Below are 19,814 nucleotides of genomic sequence, written 5' to 3'. Positions count from 1 at the left end.
ACATTTCTATTATCTTTTGTTGCTTTCCTGTGACCTGTCAAAAGTGCACCATGACTTTACAGACACACTGTATTTACCAAGACAATAAAAACCTTGCATATTTTATGGAAAAAACAAAAACTATATTGATATGAAAGCAGTAACCTAGTTTTAAAGAGGTGTACACTAATTGAAAAAGACTAATGTGTTTCATTTAACTAAATGTTATACTAGTTACACCTGACCATCAAAATGGCCTAGTGCAATAACTTAGCTCAAAGGCAGGATTGCTTCTGATTGAAGAAAATAATCCATTGAAAGCATTCAGACTACCATACTGCCACTAGGAATTGAACTAGGAGAATTTCCCTGGACTACAGAGACTGAGGCAGGTTGCTTTTTTTGTATTTTCTGAAGTTGGAAACCAGGAGGCAGTCAGACAGACTCCCACATGCGCCCAACCGGGATCCACCCAGCATGCCCACCAAAGGGTGATGCCCCGTCCATCCGGGGCATTGCTCTGTTGCAACCAGAGCCATTCTAGCGCCTGAGGCAGAGGCCATGGAGCCATCCTCAGCGCCCAGGCCAACTTGGCTCCAATGGAGCCTTGGCTGCGGGAGGGGAAGAGAGAGATGGAGAGGGGGAGGGGTGGAGAAGCAGATGGGCGCTTCTCCTGTGTGCCCTGGTGGGGAATCGAACCTGGGACTCTTGCACGCCAGGCCGACACTCTACCACTGAGCCAACCGGCCAGGGACTGAGGCAGATTGCTTTTTAATGTACTTGCTGATTAATCTTATTATTAACAGAAAACATACAATTGCTCCAGTTGTAAATTTCACAAAAATGAGAATGACCCTGATGGCTGGTAAGGAGATCATTGTAGGAAGAATTAAGATATTCTTAAATTTCTCCCATCACGCTTGTGGGAATAGTGTATAACTTGGAAACCAAAAAGGAAATGGGATAGAGTCAGACTCAGAATACCTTGACATTTTAGAATTTGTCTTCCCTTGGCCTAGCAGGTTAACTGACCAAAGCAGTTTAATCTATAGCAATATGGATTTTGCCTACATAATAACATTAATGCAGTGTCTGAATGTTATAAAAATGACTTATTTGGCTGAATTTTTTATTTTTATTTATTTTTGTGACAGAGAGAGGGACAAATAGGGCAGACAGGAAGGGAGAGAGATAAGAGGCATCAGTTCTTCATTGTGGCACCTTAGTTCTTCATTGATTGCTTTTTCATATGTGCCTTGATGGCGGGCAGGGGGGGGGGCTCCAGCAGAGTGAGTGACCCCTAGCTCAAGCCAGCAACCATGGGGTCATGTCTATCATCCCATGCTCAAGCTGGTGAGCCTGTGCTCAAGCCAGCGACCTCGAGGTTTTGAACCTGAGTCCTCTGTGTTCCAGTTCGATGCTCTATCCACTGCACCACTGCCTATTCCGGCATGGCTGAATTCTTTAGATTAAAGAAAAAGTACTGTTTACTTTGCCAGAGTGATGAGAGGATAATTTACATATGAGAAAACAAATCTGGAACTTTCTGGCTCTGAACAATAGAGCTCTCCATCTTTTTATATCCCGTCTTCAGAGGCGGATTAAGGTCAGTAGAGGCCCTGGGTGCAGAAGAAAATATTAGGCCCCTTAAATAAAAAAGAGACAGGGAAAATAAAAATACATATTAACCATATTTTTAAATAAAGAATATTATGTACTAGTGTTAAAGTTGCATATATGAAACCCAATGGTGCCATTAGAAAAAAGTGTCAGGTTGGGGTTCTGCGGGACCATTCAGAAGTTGGGGCCTAGGGCATGTGCCTGGTGTGCCCGCTGTTAAATCCGCCTCTGCCCATCTTCCAAAATGAATGAGATGACTTACAACGATGTAGGAAAACAAAGTATGAAAATCCAGAGCACAGGAAAATAAGCATACAAAAAATTTTAAAAAGGCAGTGTCTTAACATAGCCACATAGTAATAAAATAACAGTCATGGCCCCACCTGTTCCTGCAAATCCCCTACCAGATCGGGCCTGATGAGGATACTCAAAAGCACATAAATGACAATATTGTGTGTCCGGCTGAAAAAGAAAAGAGAAGACACTTAAAATGCTTTGTCTCCCAAAGGATAGTAGGTTAGTAGATTTACAAGGGAAAACCTTAAAATTGGACAACAATGTAACTGGCATGCCATCTGCTAATCTGAGGGACATATTGGCTGATTGCACTCGGTATATACCAAGGGAACAAATCCCAAGCCAGAGGCCCACAAATGTATTTGTTAGCTTGTGAAAATCGCAAGTTCTACAACTATATGCCTTTAAGAAAAGCTTAGCATTTATAAATAATCCATATGGTTTAATATTTCTAGATATAATTGGTTGCCAAGGGAATTTTATCCAATTTCTATTGCCTGCTGACTGTTTAAAACAACAGAACAGAGAGAGCCTTTTCAGCAGCTCTAAAACATCTGACTCCCATACTTGCAATATAACTCAACATGAAAGTCAAAGATTTCAAAAAAATTACCCCAAGGAATTTAAAGATGTTAAGATCTGACTAAAATATTAAAATGCAAAATATCAAAAAAAACTATTCGTGCCATTTCGCTGGCACTTCTGGAATAAAAAACATCCCTCAGTTCCCTGTTAGAGTACTAGAATCGAGATTTCAGGATTTTTTTCTGGTGAAGTCCCATGCTTTTGATCAGGGGTCAGCAAAACTCTTATTTGTGGAGGGCCAGATAATAGACTGCAGTTGGATCTGCTCAACTCTGCAGTCACATTAGGAAAGCAGCCAGAAACATTACATGAATGAGCGTGGTGGCTCTGTCCTAATAAAACTGTTTTTAAATAAAGACAGGTAGTTAGCCAAATGGCCCACGAACTGTACTTCCATTCTAGACAAGAACACCAAGGAGCAGAGGTTAGTCTGGTGCCAGGCCCAGGACTCCAACCCTAGTGCCCAGTTACACTGAGCTAGCTCACCTCCCTTCCATGACGGCCAGTTGGGAGAGAAATGGCTAAGGTAAGAAATTTTTACTTTTGTTACTGTTGTAAACTGAAAATGAAGAAACTGAATTTTTTTCATGTGTATAGCTTTCTTCCTAAAGCAACCAAATATTAAGTTTGATATGAGAGAATCTAGTTATAGAATATAATCATCAGACACTACTTAACAAATGTTCTGGAACAAATTATGAGTAGACAAAATAAACATTCTCAAACTTTCTAGGGTTCACACTGAGTAAGAATCAGAGATGCTCACATTTCCCTTTTGCTTGTGTTTTGGGTGAATCTCACCCTAAATCAAGCCTTCTGAGATCTATTTGGGTGAATAGTGTCCCCCAAAGTTTATATCTACTGGGGACCTGTGGCTTTATTTGGAAAAAGTATGCAGATAAAAATCAAGTTAAGATGAGGTTACTGGATTAGAGTAGGCCCTAGACTCTGACTGGTATCTTTATGAGACAGATTGGGAAGAAGGCCATGTGAAGGCAGGCAGGAAGCTGCAACCCTAGGAAAGCCAAGGATTACTGGCAACCACCAGAAGCTACAAAGAGGCAAGAGAAGATTCTTCCCTAGAGTCTGCAGAGGGAACATGGCTGTGCTGACACCTTGATTTTGGACTCCTGGGCTCTGGCGCAGAATAAATTTCTATTGTTTTAAGCCACTCAGTTGGTGATCATTTGCCCTAGGAAACTAATACAGTGTCCTGTTCATTTCTCATTTTTCTAGTAGAGGAAAGATTGTATGGTGCTTTAGGTTCTATCAATTCAGGGGTTTATGAGTTAGTTAGGATAAGTGGGCTGTAAACACCACCATCCTAAAAACATATAGGTTGTGCAGCCCCTGGTTCCTGGGTACTGAGTGTGGCCAAGTCACTTTCCCAAGCTCAACAAGCCCTCTTGCCAAAAGGTAGATGTGGATGGCTGAGCTCCTGGTATACAGCTGGGCAAGGTCAGTGCATGACCTCCTGCCTCGCAACCAGGTTTTTTCTGTTCCTTGCTTAAAAGGAGCTAGTAAATGTACATGAAATGGTAAGGAAATGTTAGCATCTCAAAAGTCCTAACTTGCCCATCTACCAGTCCCCATTATTATCTGATATCACTATTGGTATAATAACTCCATGAGAGCAGCATTAGAGAATGAAGTTGCGGTGATCTGATATGCACTGGGGTTTTATCTTTATTATTATTTTTGTTCGTTCTCAGAAAGATCTAAACTTTAAATTGTTTAGAATTTGTCATTTATACATAAGGTGTCTGTGTGTGTTTCATGCTACTGAATTGACTGTAACTCCTGGTGACCCTGTGGATGAGTGGTGTCCACAGTGTCCTGTCCTCTTCAGCCCTCCTCAGCTCCTGTAGACTGATGCCTATGGTGTCTGTTATGGAGTCAATTCATCTCATGTTTGGTCTTCTTTTCCTGCTCCCTTCTATTTTTCCCAGAGTTATTGTCTTTTTCCAAAGAATCCTGCCCTCATGATGTGCCTGAAGTAGGGCAGCTTCAGTTTTGTCATTTTGGCCTCCAGTGATGTTTCAGGCTTAATTTTCATTTTACCTTATTCTACAAGTTAAAAGAGTGACAGAGATTAGTTAGAATTTCAACAAAATGTACTTAAATTATTTTTATTGTTAGAACCTCAACTTTTATGCTTGGAATTGATTAAGCCACTATAAAGTCTTAAGTCAGCCCAATTACAGTAGTTGTTTATTTTTTTTTCTTTTTCCTCAACTATTAAGATAGAGGAGCCTGACCTATGGTGGCGCAGTGGGTAAAGCATCAACCTGGAATGTTGAGGTCGCCTGCTCAAAACCCTGGGCTTTCCTGGTCAAGGCACATACGACAAGCATTCAGTGAACTAGGGTGAAACAACTATGGGTTGATGCTTCTCACTCCCTACCTCCTCTCTCTGTAAGATCAATAAATATTAAAAAACCAAAACCTGGTTGGAGCATCGTCCTAAAGCAGAGGTTGCCGGTTCAGTTCCCAGTCAGGGCACATACAGGAACAGGTTGATGTTCCTGACTCTCCCTTTCTCTCTAAAATCAATAAATAAAATTTAAAAAGAAAAAGAAACAAATCATTACCAAAAAGGACTGAGTTGTGTTGGGCCTGGAGAAGAAGTTAGGTAAAAGGAGTCTCTCCTGTGGCTGCTGATGGTTAGGCTCGTCCACTACTGCGCTTCGAGCTCGGCTGGAATCACCATGGGTTTTCTGTGGAAGACACAAGAGTACAGAAGAAATGAAACAATTTTGCTTTGCATGTGCTACATCAACCCTACCAGGTATGGTAACTGCGGGCCAAGCACTCCCATTCCATTGTCATTAAATAGAAGTCAGTATATACTTTGACAAAATACTGTATAAACGAAGACTAGAATACTATCCATGAGGTTATATAAACACATGGAAAGGCAATAGGAAAGAGACATACCGTTTGCCTTTGTGGCCCCACAGTGCTCAGGTGTTCCACTTCAGCTGTGCCAATAGGTGGCAGCAGATTATTTCGACTCAGGGGTATTGGTGAGGGAGAAGAGAGTGAGTCAGCCACCACTGGACTGCAGATCCAAGGCATGAAAGCATCAGGTTAGAACAGTAGAAGCCGACTGATCAGAATTGAATAAATGAAACGGTTTAATGTCATACACAGAGATTTAAGCTGCCTTAAGCTTTTGGGTTTTTTTTACAGAGAGAGAGGGATAGACAGGAACAGAGAGAGATGAGAAGCATCAATTTTTCATTGTGGCACTTTAGTTGTTCATTGATTGGGTTCTCATATGTGCCTTGACCGTGGGGCTACAGCAGACCAAGTAACCCCTTGCTCAAGCCAGTGACCTTGGGTCCAAGCTGGCGACCTTGGGGTCTCGAACCTGGGTCCTCTGCATCCCAGTCCGACGCTCAATCCACTGCTCCACCGCCTGGTCAGGCCTAAGCTGCCTTAAGTTTTAAAGTAGAAATCTCAATAAAAGGATTTTGTTTTTCTTGCATAATATTTTATGACTTGTTGAAACTAAACTGGACACACAGCAGAAGTTGACCCTTTCACAAAAAAAAATGGAATAAAGCAGTTTTCCCTATCTGATGTTGCACTTCCCTACCAATAATGGATTTGTAATTTCACATTTAATGGAATTCCCCACTGTTTTCTGGGCCTTCTGTCTGCTCTTGTCACTAATAAATATAATTCCCAGTGAAGCTCCATTTTCTTCCATGGGATTTAGACAGTTTGCTGTATTACTACTTGTATTCAAGACCATAATTGAAATTGAATGATACTTTTATGTCTCAAAAAACAAAAAACACAAAGCATTTTCTTTTCTACTTTGGAAAAAAAGCACTCTCAGCAGGCATGGGAGCTTAACTATATATCAAGCCCACTCATTCCTAAATGAATGAATCTGTAGCTATATTGGGTATAGATTCAGCCTCAGCAACATAATAGTGAGCAGCTGAGATGAACCCTGGTGTCCTGACAGATTTTTAGGGGTTTTGGACATCTCTTTTAGTGAGTTCTTTGGGATAAATTATAACAAGAAATTGAAAAATCAAAATCAAGAAATAACATGGTAGAGAAGTATAATGTGCTTAATTAGAAGCTGAATTCAAAACAGGTATGGCATTGTTATACCTTTTTATTTTTTAGATTTTTATTCATTTTTAGAGGAGAAAGAGCGAGAGAAGGGAGGCGCAAGGAAGCATCAACTACCATATGTGCCTTGACCAGGCAAGCCTGGGGTTTTTAACCGGCAACCTCAGCGTTTCAGGTTGACACTTTTATCTACTGTGCCACCACAGGCCAAGCCACTTTTTTTTTTTTTTTTTTTTAAGGATTATTGATTTGAGAGAGAGAGAGAAAGTGGGGAGGAGTGGGAAGCATCAACTCCCAGCAGTTGTTTTTCATATGTGCCTTGACTAGGCAAGGCCCAGGGTTTGGAACCTGGGGCCTCAGTGTTCCAGGTCAACACCCTAGCCACTGCTCCACCACAGGTCAGGCATATCTCATGCCCTTGATCATAGTCTTAGAAATCAACCATCTTAAGACATTCTGTGATTTAACTAAGAACTTTATTTTAAAAATTGGCTTCCAGCTACTTTTTGCACGATGGGGCTCAGAGTGTCTTGTGAATGAAGGGAGGGATAAGGGGAGAGAATATGTTTAGTGTTGGTTTCTAAGAAGTGCTAAGAGGTATTTTGCAACCACGCTGAGGTTTATGAAGCTTTCATTGTCAATGGAATAAGCAGTTCATAATAGTACAGAAAAACATTAAAGGAGAGTTAACTATTATTTTGGGATGAATTTCACTGAACATGTTCCCACTAAGGAAAAAGGTTAATAAAATACATATTTCTTTTATTCCTTTGGTGTCACTGAAGTATCCTAGCTAATGTTTGGGTTTTTTTTGCAGAAATAGAAATCTTAAGCTAAATCAACAGAAAAATCCAATATCTGTATTTAATTCAAATTTAAACCCTTTGTTTTCTGTAGTGGGTGATGGAAAGTGTGCAGTCCATTATAATATGTAATGATTAGTTTCTATACATATATTTCAACATTGTATTTAAATTTGTAAAATTCTTCATTAGTTTTACCACAGTTTCCAGAAATTCTGCTTTTGAAACCTACACTCGGGATCCTCTGAGGATTTCTTCCACAGGCCGTGGGGTTCCAGTGCGTGAATGGCTTGTGCTGATGGGATGAAGGGTGCGTGGTGGGGGATTGCGTCTCCTGGCGGACTGCACTGTGTAAGACAGGGATGAAGTACGAAGCTCTAGGGCTCGGCTGGACCAATTTCGAGTTGAAAGGGTGGTACTGGACCCAGGCCTCATAAGTAGCTTGTCATCGAGATCTCTAGTGGCCAAATCAGAAAAGCACAGTGAAATCAAGATTACTCTGTACTGGGAGAAACAACTCAAAAGTTAAAAGACAGACTATAAAATACATATAAGGGAGAAAATGTAAAAGTAAAAATTGTTGGCTCTGGCTGATTGGCTCAGTGGTAGAGCGTTGGCCAGGCGTCCAGGAGTCCTGGGTTCGATTTCCGGCCAGGGCACACAGAAGCGCCCATCTGCTTCTCCACCCCTCACCCTCTCCTTCCTCTCTGCCTCTCTCTTCCCCTCCCACAGCCAAGGCTCCATTGGAGCAAAGTTGGCCCGGGCGCTTAGGATGGCTCTGTGGCCTCTGCCTCAGGCGCTAGAATGGCTCTGGTCGCAACAGAGTGACGCCCCAGATGGGCAGAGCGTCGCCCCCTGGTGGGCATGCCAGGTGGATCCCAGTCGGGCGCATGCTGGAGTCTGACTGCCTCCCCGTTTCCAACTTCAGAAAAATCAAAAAAAAAAAAAAAAAGTTCAATAAGTCACCTAGTTTCTACAAGTTACACAATCTAGGTTCAGGTATGGGAATATGTTTTTATAGAAGGGCATCATTTCAGTTATACATTTAATTTACTAAAATGGAGATTTGGGAAATCCAGTCCTTTATTCACCTGCTGTCCCAGTCATTTCCTTCCTTGACCAGTGGAGGCTAATCTGAAGGGTCCCTTCTTTGAATTGCTTCCCAAAAGTTTACCTCAGGGACTGAAATTTCTACCATATTTGAGGCATCCTTTTGTTATGAAAAATGTCACCAGAAAGGCTTAGCTGAAAGGCAAACTGGCTCCCACTGCAGAGAGTAAAATCCTGAGCTAATCGGAGCTGGGCAGGGATATAGGTTTGGGTTCCTTGGGAGTCTGGGAGCAGGCAAAAGGTCCAGAGCCCTGTGCTGCTGAGGGTAGTAGGACCACAGCAGAGCCTCATTTGCATAAATGACTGTGAAACAGAACACTGATAAAGAAAATACTTTGCCCAAACAGTTCAGTCGCTTAAACAGCCCTACAGATTCAGGGGTTTTGTTTTTTAAGCAGATGTTTGGCTCTTATTTTAAGCATTTACACAATGAAATGACGATAAAAGTGAAACAGTGAAGCTCTACCACATGCTCGTCGGCTTTCAGCAAATTCCTCAACCTTTTAGGCCAAATTGGTGGCTTCCATTGCAAAATATGCCTCCGTGTTTGGAAGACTTTGAAGGGAAAGTACCCATCAAGGAATAGGGTAAACCTTGAGCATTACGAGAGACCTCTCTGGTTTTGCTGCTTCCCTAATCATTCACTTATGCATTTCTTTATACATCCTGCTTTCACAATTCTGGATTCGATTATTACCTCTAGCCCAGTGATTTCTAGGTCACCTATCAAATCTGACCTCATCCATCTTTCTCACAAGATCGTCCATCATTGTACACCCAACACACCCTAAACCAAACTCATCTGCCCAAACTTCCTTTGAGTTTGAAATCTCAGAGTTCACTGTGCTTCCTTTATTTTTATTTTTATTTGCATTTTTCTGAAGCTGGAAACAGGGAGAGACAGTCAGACAGACTCCCGCATGCGCCCGACCGGGATCCACCTGGCATGCCCACCAGGGGGTGATGCTCTGCCCATCCTGGGCGTCACCATGTTGCGACCAGAGCCACTCTAGCGCCTGAGGCAGAAGCCACAGAGCCATCCCCAGCGCCCGGGCCATCTTTGCTCCAATGGAGCCTTGGCTGCGGGAGGGGAAGAGAAAGACAGAGAGGAAGGCACAGCGGAGGGGTAGAGAAGCAAATGGGCGCTTCTCCTGTGTGCCCTGGCCGGGAATCGAACCCGGGTCCTCCGCACGCTAGGCCGACACTCTACCACTGAGCCAACCGGCCAGGGCTCTTTATTTTTTATAGAGTTTGATTTACTTTACAATATCTACTAATATATTTCATTCCTTTCTCATCCTTTGATACAGCTTCAGTGCAGACCATTAGTGGCTCATGCTTGAACTTCTATTAGACTCCTTACCTTCAGTTCCTATCATTTCAATCCAATATATGTTCTACTGCTGTGAAATCTTTCAAATTCCTGATTTAAATATATGTGCTCCCAAACTGAAACATACATTGCTGGCGGAAGTGTAAAATATTCAATAGTACAATTACTTGGGAAAACTGTGTGGCAGTTTCACTTCTAGATATTGACCTAAGAAAAGTGAGAACATAGGTCCACTAAAAAGACCAGTCCAAAAAGCTGTTATGCTTTTATGCATAACAGCCCAAACTTGCAAACGGCCCAAGCATTCATTAACAGAAGAATGTAGAAACAAATTGTATATTCTTAGAGTACTGCTTGGTAGTGAAGGAGAAACTTATGTGCAGCAACATGAATGGATCTTAAAAACATGGTATTAAGTACCCCCTCACACACACACACACACACACACACACACACACACACACACACAGTTTGGTCACAACCTTCATTAAATTCATAGTCTTTCCCACTAATTATACCATGGTCTATTTTAATTATAGAAGATAGTCAATAGTCTTTAGTGAGATTATTGACCTCTTTCCTACTATAGCAAAAATGGTCTTTCCTAAATATTTTGTATTTTACCATCTCCAAATCTTTTCCCAAACCATTTCTACTACCTAGAATAGGAGATATTTCTGCTTTTCTCTGCTTATCCAAACTCCCATCTTTCAAGGACAAGTTCAAATCTACACATCCACCAAAATGCCTTCTTTGGGGCTGTTACAGCACTCACTCTGGGTGCCACAATCTTGGCGCTCAGTCACAAAAATGCCCTATATGGTTAGGTCTCTTTCTACCTGTGTGTGCTTCTCTTTCCACTTATATTATCAGCTCCTTGAGAGTGGAGACCATTTCCTTTAGATGTTTTTACTCCTGAGATGTCTGATTGCTTGGTACCTACTCAATACATACATATTGATTGACTGACTTTACTTTTACTTCTCGGTGATCCACATAAACTCTATAGACTATTAGAATTTTATACTCACAGGAGTTTGTCCATTAGGGAGAGATTTCTTGGCTGTAGAGGCATCCCATGAACCAAGAGACCATTCACATTTGGCTGATGACCACTTGCTGCTTGACAGAAACTCATCTACATGTAAAAGATGTTACTTATTATTAGTTGGTGAAGATATCTGTTTAGTTTCCCAACTTTGCCAAAAGTTATTGCCAAATTAGGTCGCATATACATTTTTATCCTATGCCTTTTGTAATATCTTGGCCAATAGCCCAGCTGTCAAGTTCACTGTCAAGATGAACTTGGGATCATAGTCCTTTCCTAATTGACAGCAGGTAGGGAAAGCCTGACCACCTAGATGAAAGCACTTAGCAGCACTGTCATAGGGCAGAGAGGATCTTTATTATTATTGTTATTACATTAGAAAACACAAATATGGAACAAAAATTTAAAAATTAAGAGTAAACTTTAACATAATCTTTTCACCATCACACAGGCCTACACTCTACACAAATGACTCACTTCTTCTTCACTACCCTGGGTACCTAGCTCTCCATGCTAACTGAAGTTCTGAAGACTTTAGTAGAAGGAGTTCATCTTACTTGGACTGGCATCATGACCTCAGGGTCCCGTTTCTTTTCTCCCAGGTCTTCAGTTTGGTAATCTCCTTTGCCATGCATTTTCCTCCCACTTTCTTTGAAGAATGTTTGGATTAACACTTCTCCTTCCTTTTATCATTAACTAGAACCATTTAAGTTAACTGATCAGGGCTTAAGTTTCCTAAACCACAGCCAAACCAATTCAACATATAGAAATATTTTATTACCATCCAGGAACATTAGTTCACTTGGTCCATCCTGTAATGTGATTGGGTGTGAGCCTTGCTGATTCTATTTTTAAATAACCCTTTTATAAATCCAGCTGGCACAATATCTGCTCATTATATCAACAAAGCAAATATTAGATCTGGTAGTAAAATCCAGGGTTGATGAACATGGTGCAAGGATTAGAGTCCTCTTTTCTTTTTTCCCTCTCCACTATGCCTCCCCCACCCTGCCCCACTCTTTTGCCACAAGTAACACTAGGAAACTATCCTGTCAGAACTGGTACTACATAATCATTACACAGGGATGAGACCAAGCTCATCAACCTTCTGCAAGAAATGGCCATGTTTATGCTTGTCCATGGACTTAATCGAGACCGCTTCTCTAGTTTGCCTTTTACACTAAACTAGAGTATTTAGGTTATAAGTACTAAATGCAGAAAGGTCAACAGATTCAAATATAAAAACCAGGTAGGCAGTGACAAGAAAAAAAGAAATTAAAAAGAAATTCAAAGGACAATAGTAAGGCCTTAAAAAGTCTGAGATTTGGTCTCTCTTTTCATCATATCCTTCACTCTTTCCAGGCTGATCACAGGTGATTCTAGATTGCACAGTTCATGTGCCTTTTCAAAAGAGCTGTCTGAGAATACTTAACTCTAATTTGCTATATATATTTTTAATTTTTCCAGAGAGAGAAGTGGGTGGAAAAGAGAGAGAAGCATCAACCCATTTCACTTAGTTCCATTTAGTTGGGCATTCATTGATTGCTTCTCTTATGTGCCCTGTCTGGGAGTTGAACCCGTGACCTCTGGCATGCCATGTTGATGCTTTATCCACTGAACCACCCAGCCAGGGCTGCTATTTTTTTTTAACTGAAATTAAATTTGTCAATACATAGAGTCACTAGATTATAGAGATAAAAACCTAAGTTCATTGGAAAACAACTGAATCATAAATAACAGTTAAGGCAAGTAACTGAGCAAACTTCTGGCAAGAATAGTCCTAGATTCTCCAGTATATTCCCCTGTGGGGCTTACCGGATTTGAGGTGATGGACAGAGCCGTACACTGTGGCACTCGAGGTAAGACCAAAGCTTGTGGTTCACTCAGCACGCAGGAGCTTTCTGAAGCTGATCTGGTGATTGCAACATTACTCTCATCATCTGAACAAAAAAATAGAATATTATCCATCTCCAGACCCCCAGCAACAGTACTGTGAAAAAAAAGATGTTTCCTGAGAATTCAGGCTTGATCTTTGTAGCTCAATTTCATACCACTTGTGTGGTTCCAAACAAACTTCAAAACAAAAATTCCACTTAAAGAGGTTTCCCAGGCTGCAAATGCTTATTGCCTATTTCCTTGGCAAAGGGAAATCTCTAGAGCAAAGCTCTGCAACAGAATATTTGCATTTGAGGAAATGTTCTACTTATGCACTAATATAGTGGCCTCTAGCCACATGTGGCTATGGAGCATGTAAGATTTGGTTAGTTTGAGGAACAGAATTTTAAATTTAATTTTAATTAAAATTTAAATAGCCACATGTGACTAGTGACTACTATGGACAATGTAGCTAAAACTAGGAAAAACCTCAGATCGTTAATCCAGGCCTTAAAGAATTCCCACACATAAAGTAACAATATTAAAACTCACTTAAAAATCACAACTCACAAGGAGACAAAATACCTTGAGAAAGAGCAAGCAAAAACAACAATCAGGTCAGCAAAGACTTCAGAAATTGAAATTATTAGGTTCAAAATGCAAAACAAGTGAAGCAATTGAAAATGTGAGTAAAGAGTAAGACATAAAAATAACCAAGCAGATTTATAAAAGAACAAAATGAAACTACAAAGAGAAACTAAAACTGGCCCTGGACAATTTTAGTTGGCTCAGTGGTAGAGCATCAACCAGGCATGTGGATGTCCTCTTGGGTTTGATTCCCAGTCAGGGCACACAGGAGAAGCACCCATCTGCTTCTCCACCTCACCCCCTCTCGCTTCTCTCTCTCTCTCTTCTCCTGCAGCCATGGCTCAATTGGAGCAAGTTGGCCCCAGGTGCTGAGGATGGCTCCATGGCCTCCCCCTCAGGCACTAAGAAGAGCTTAGTTGCTGAGCAATGGAGCAATGCCCCAGATGGGCAAGGCATCACCCCCTAGTGGGTTTGCCAGGTGGACCCTGGTCAGGACGCCTGTAGGAGTCTGTCTCTGCCTCCCTTCCTCTTACTGAATAAAGAATAAATTTTAAAAAACCCTCAGCAGAGACTTGATAGGTTATATCCTGCTGAAGACATACTTAGTGAACTAGAAGAAAAAATCTAAAGAAATTAGCATGGGGGCCCTGGCTGGTGGTGCAGTGGGTAGAGCACTGAGGTTGCCGGTTCAATTCCAGAGTTACCAGCTAAGGGCTGGAGTTGCCAACTTGAGCCTGGGGTCACTGTCTTGACCCCAAGGGCAATGGTTCAAGCCTTAGGGCACATATAAGAAGCAATCAATGGCACAACTAAGTGGAACAACAGGTTGATGCTTCTCTCTCCCTCCCTTTCTCTCTCTCAAAAAAAAAATTCTGAATTCAGTTCAGAACAAAGGAGGTGTAAAATATGAACTGTACACTGAAATGGGTGAATTTATATGTAAATTATACCCCAGTTTTAAAAATGGAGAAATAAACCTGACCTGTGGTGGTACCCTGACTCTGAATGCTGAGGTCACCAGTTAGAAACCCCGGGTTTGCCTGGTCAAGGTGCATATGAGAAGCAACTACTAAAAGTTGATGCTTTCCACCCTTTTCCCCTACCTCTCCTTCCTTTCTCTAAAAAATCAATACATAAAATATTTCAAAAAATAGAGAAAGAAAAAACAATGAAACACCCTTTTATACATTGACAGAAATTAAAATTGATCAGACTGTTGATGATTGTGAGCACAGGAACTCGTGTACTGTTAGTGAATACATGATATATACCTGGTGCTATCACTTTGGACAACTTGGTATTATCTAGTGAAGTTAAAGGTGCATTTCCATGTGAACCAGCTACTTCACTCCTTGGCATATACCCTACTAACAGTGGTCACAAACTCATTAGTCAACAGAGCCAAATATCAACAGTATAACAATTGAAATTTCTTTTGAGAGCCAAATTTTTTAAACTTAAACTATATAGGCAGGTATATTCCTTATCGAGGTAGCGCCCGCATGTGGTATTTTGTGGGAGAGCCACAATCAAAGGGCCAAAGAGCCGCATGTGGCTCGCGAGCCGCAGTTTGCTGACCAGGGACCTAGAGGAACTCTTGCACATGTATGCCACAGGGGATATCCAAGAACGTTCATAGCTTCATTGATCATAATTACAAGACACTGGATTTTAGCATTTCTAAAACACTGGGATTTTAACACTTTTCATTATCAAATTTGGCTCAAAGCCTGAATAGGTGGTGGCGCAGTGGATAGAGTGTCGGACTGGGATGCGGAAGGACCCAGGTTTGAGACCCCGAGGTCGCCAGCTTGAGCGTCTGACTCAAGCTGGCGACCTCGGCTCATCTGACTTGAGCAAAAAAAAAAAAAAAAAAAAGAAAGCTCACCAGCTTGGACCCAAGGTCGCTGGCTCGAGCAAGGGGTGACTCGGTCTGTTGAAGGCCTGTGGTCAAGGCACATATGAGAAAGCAATCAATGAACAACTAAGCTGTTGCAATGAAAAACTGATGATTGATGCTTCTCATCTCTCTCCGTTCCTGTCTGTCTGTCCCTATCTATCCCTCTCTCTGACTGTCTGTCCCTGTAAAAAAAAAATTTTTTTTTTTTGGCTCAAAAACTGAACTCAAGATGAGGAATCATATTTCTGAGTAAAACTAATGTGAACTCCTGGTAGTCATTGGTTCTAAATCACTTCCATTAGCATTTTGTTTACTACTGTTTCATTCAAAGAAGGTATATCTATTCTTGACAAAAATGTCCAGTGAAGCTTGTCTCCCAATTAGCAAATTAGGGTTAAAAATAATAATTTTAAAATAATAGATATTTTTATACAATTTAGATTTTAATACTGGCCTGATTAAAAATTAAAATGATCTTAAAAATATCAAGTTATAAAAATGAATAAATTATATTTACTCAGTTTTATATATATACTTTTGGGTAACAGCTGACACCTTAAAATACCACAAGTTGCCATGTGACCCTTTTGTATATATGACTAGCAATGAGTATGCAGTTTGGCTTTTTTTTCCTCATGTAGAGGTTGAAAAAATTGTTCCGGTCATAGAGATAGGTTTGTACTAGCACCTGCAGGTTGAGCGTAATAACAACTAACCAACTGGTCCATACCAAAGCCAAAAATGCGCAAGTTCTCTTTCCTTATGCTATTCTTAAAAAGTAATGATAATGCCTAACATTTATTGCACTATTACATATTATGGCAACTACTCTATGTACTTCATGTAACTCATTCCTTAAACAACCATATGAGATAAATATTAGTATTATACTTGTTTTATAGGAAAAGAAACAGGCATAGCGAAGTTAAGCAACTTGTATAAGATGTCAAGTTAGTGTCAGAGCCAGTGGTTGAATCCAGGTTGTGTGGTAATAAACTGCTTGTAACCATTACACCACATGGTTTCTCATGGGGATAACACTTTAGAGCAAGGTTGGCTAACTGTGGCCTTGGGCCAAGTAGGACCCATTACCTGTTTTGTTTTCTTTTACTTTAATTTTAATTGTAGCAAAATATCTATAACATAACATTTAATATGTTAATCATTTTAATTTAGTGGCATTAAGTGCATGCATGGTGTTGTGCAGCCATCACTACTAGCTAATTCCATAACCTTTTCATTGTCCCAAAGGGAAACCTCATGCCCTTTACCATCCATAAACTATCTTTGTAAATAAAGTTGTAAGAGTAGCTTGCTTATTCTCATTGCTATATAGTAGTCCATTGTATGAATATATCATGTTCTAATGTTGAGGGAAATTTGGGTAGTTTCCAGATTGTGTTTTCCAGCACATAGTGTTGTTATAGAGTCTTATATGTCTTTTGGTGAAAATATATACTGAGGGCGTAGGAGAATACAGAGTCACACCCACTCATTTACATATTGGTCATGGCTGCTTTTAAGGGTAGAGTTGAGTAGTTGCAACAGATACTGGATGGCTGGCAAAGACGGAAATATTTACTATCTGGCTCTTTATTCAAAGTTTGCTGACTCCTATTTTAGGGCATTTCACTCAAACCACCAAACTAGCTGGAGATCCCTGAGTTCCATTTCAAAATCACTGTCTTTTTTTTTAGACTTTAAGTCTAGAAATCACAATTATACTGAAATAACCTAAATTTATGTATGCTCAGAAAAACTAAAAGGATATAAATTCACAGCCCAACAGTGGTAAATTGTGAAAGGTGAAATGACAGTTTTCTCTGATACCTCAGTGGTTGATACTGAAAACTGAAGGAGTTCCTTTAATACTAGAGTTTATTATTGGAGACTGGATATGACTCTGACTTTATTCTTTGTCCTCTATCTCCAAAAGTTTAACCTCTCATAAAATAAACCAGGTCTTTTTTAAAAAGCGTGTGAGTTCACCCTACCTATGGTGGTGCAGTGGATAACAGCATCAACCTGGAATGCTGGGGTTGCCGGTTCAAAACCCTGGGCTTTCCTGGTCATGGCATATATGGGAGTTGATGCTTCCTGCTCCTCCCCCTCTTCTCTCTCTCTCCCCTCTCTAAAATGAGTAAGATCTTAAAAAAAAAAGTGTTAGTCCTAGTCTCCCATACCAGCTTTAAAATGGAACTTAATTTAACATGCATACAACAGAGTGGATATTAAATATATATACATAGACAGTATCAACTCTGGCAAACATGGAACAACTGGGACTCTCATATAATACTGGAAATAGGTACAAGCACTTGGGAAAAATTTATGGCAGTATCCACCAAAGTTGGAATAGCATATCTATTACCCTGCAGTACAACTCATCTGTACTTAGTACATATGCTGTTAGTACATAACAGCACTGTATGCTGACAAACATAAACTAGAAGCTACCCAAATGCCCCTCAACAGTAGACTGTGATTTGTTCATACAACAGAAAACTATAACAATGAAAATAAACTATTGTTACAAACAAAACAGTTGAACCTAACAAAATGTTGAGTTTAAAAAGATGGATGCAAAAGGTCACTTCCTAGTCATACATCATGATCAAGTTGGATTTATTAAGGGGAAGCAAGGCTGGTACAATATTCACAAATCAATCAATGTGATTCATCACATAAACAAAAGGAAGGAGAAAAATTACATGATTATATCAACAGATGCAGAAAAAACAATTTGATAAAATCCAGACCCATTTATGATCAAAACTCTCAGCAAAGTGGGAATACAGGGAACATACCTCAACATGATAAAGACCATCTATGACAAACCCACTGCCAACATCATAATCAGTGGACAAAAATTAAAAGCAATCCCCTTAAGATCAGGAACAAGGCAGGGGTGCCCTCTTTCACCACTGTTATTCAACATAGTTCTGGAAGTCCTAGCCGCAGCAGTCAGACAAGAACAAGAAATAAAAGGCATCCAAATTGGAAAAGAAGAAGTAAAACTATCATTATTTGCTGATGATAGTGTACATAGAAAACCCTAAAGTCTCAGTCAAAAAACTACTACACCCAAAAAAACAACAAAAAAAACCCTACTACACCCAGGTGACATCAGAGAAATGGCGCTGTGAGGGGTGCTCCTGATATCTCCCCCTGAAATTTCAACAAATTCAACAACTAGAGACAATCTCAGGAGCATATGAAATATACACACACCAGACAAAGGTATGATTGGGCGAAAAGGCGGCAGAATATATAATCCACTCTGAAGGAAATAAGACAGAGAACAGAGTATTCTGCTTTTCTCACTGATCTGAGGAAGGGCTGCTTTTGTCTGGAACCAAGTGAAGCGGAGGGTCTGGGGCAGAGGGAAGAAGCTGGGCTAGGGCGGATGATCAAGCAGAGGAGAGAGCGTGACGGCTTGGCCTGAGATCGCGACGCGGGGCTAGTGCGGGGCAGCAGACTCTGACAGAGGTTGCCGGATTGGGTTGCCCGCGGAGGCTGGCACTGGAGCCACTTTGGGCTTTGTGTGCTCCCGGTCCATGATCGTGGGTGGTGTGCGAGTGGCTCCACCTGGCACCTCAGCGTGGGCACATGCATTCGTAGGCAGGGGGCTAGGCCCGAGATTGTCAGCAGTGGACTTCTGTGTGGGCTGTAGCCAGTGTTTCTGTGTGGTCCCAGCTTCCCGACCAACAGCACAGGAAGTGCACAAGGGCCAGGATCCCTGTACGGGTGGAGCGCCTCCACAAGCTGATACAGGTCACAAAGAGCATTCCTGCATTTCCAACACTGACTGAGATCACAGGCATTGTGCACCTAAGTGGGCGGGAGCAGACCTCCGAATGCTCTGCGGAAGTCATGGGGACTGAGCTGCAGGCTTCCAAACAGGGTACAAAGGAGAAAATCCTGTAGAGATTAGACTCACGGAGCACTGAAGTGTACTAGACATGCCCAAGGGCCCTTAAAAGGCACCTGATCAGCAATCAGCTCCCTGCCCTGACTTCTTTCACTGGCAGCTCTTGTTGGCACAGCCTTACCCAGAACTGTGCTTAGAGTGGTGCTGGAGGAAGGACTTAGCAGCTCTTAGGCCTCTTGCTCTGCGAGCAGTGGCTGGGGCAACCTCACAGCTAAGTCCCCAGGCTGCTAGCTCAGGAGGAAGAGATGTGAGGAGAGGCACCTGGAAAACTAACTGACTCTTCTATTGTTGGAGCTTGCAAACCCTAACAAACCTGGCCTATCAACGAGACTGAGGCCCAGCCTATGTCATTGCCATAGTGACATATCAGCAAATCTACTCAAGAACACAACAGGGGCAAAGCTTGTAGTACAGCACAACCTGCTGGGAAAAAAAAGAAAAAAAAAAGCTACCTCTCAAAAATAGGAAAAAATTACATTTTTTATAACTTATTTTCATTTTTTTCTTGTATTTTTTATCTTTTTTTTCCACTTTGGTCATTTTATATTCTTTCCATTTTGTTCTTTCCTTTTCCTTTTGAACTTCATAATCCATTGGTGTTACATTTTTCATTCTTGTTTTTTTTTTATGAAGTTTACATTTCAAAAACCTTA

General features: G+C 41.0%; 1 protein-coding gene across 6 annotated transcripts in view; it reads right to left on the bottom strand.

The window, feature by feature from the left end:
- FAM149B1 (family with sequence similarity 149 member B1) overlaps positions 1-19,814 on the bottom strand; it is a 98,779-nt gene that overhangs the window by 3,215 nt on the left and 75,750 nt on the right. For 2 of the 6 annotated variants that reach the window (XM_066242642.1, XM_066242647.1), the window contains 6 exons: positions 12,683-12,807; positions 10,851-10,957; positions 7,609-7,833; positions 5,419-5,542; positions 5,073-5,198; positions 1,983-2,061 (listed from right to left, as the gene is read on the bottom strand). In XM_066242642.1, coding sequence (XP_066098739.1) covers positions 1,983-2,061; positions 5,073-5,198; positions 5,419-5,542; positions 7,609-7,833; positions 10,851-10,957; positions 12,683-12,807 — 786 coding nt within the window. The other 4 variants (XM_066242645.1, XM_066242644.1, XM_066242646.1 and 1 more) reach the window with 4 other exon arrangements.

The sequence above is a fragment of the Saccopteryx bilineata genome, chromosome 9, assembly GCF_036850765.1.
Source record: "Saccopteryx bilineata isolate mSacBil1 chromosome 9, mSacBil1_pri_phased_curated, whole genome shotgun sequence".
Lineage (NCBI taxonomy): Eukaryota > Metazoa > Chordata > Mammalia > Chiroptera > Emballonuridae > Saccopteryx > Saccopteryx bilineata.
Note: the sequence above shows the minus strand (reverse complement) of the source record. Positions and strands in the feature narration are given on the sequence as shown.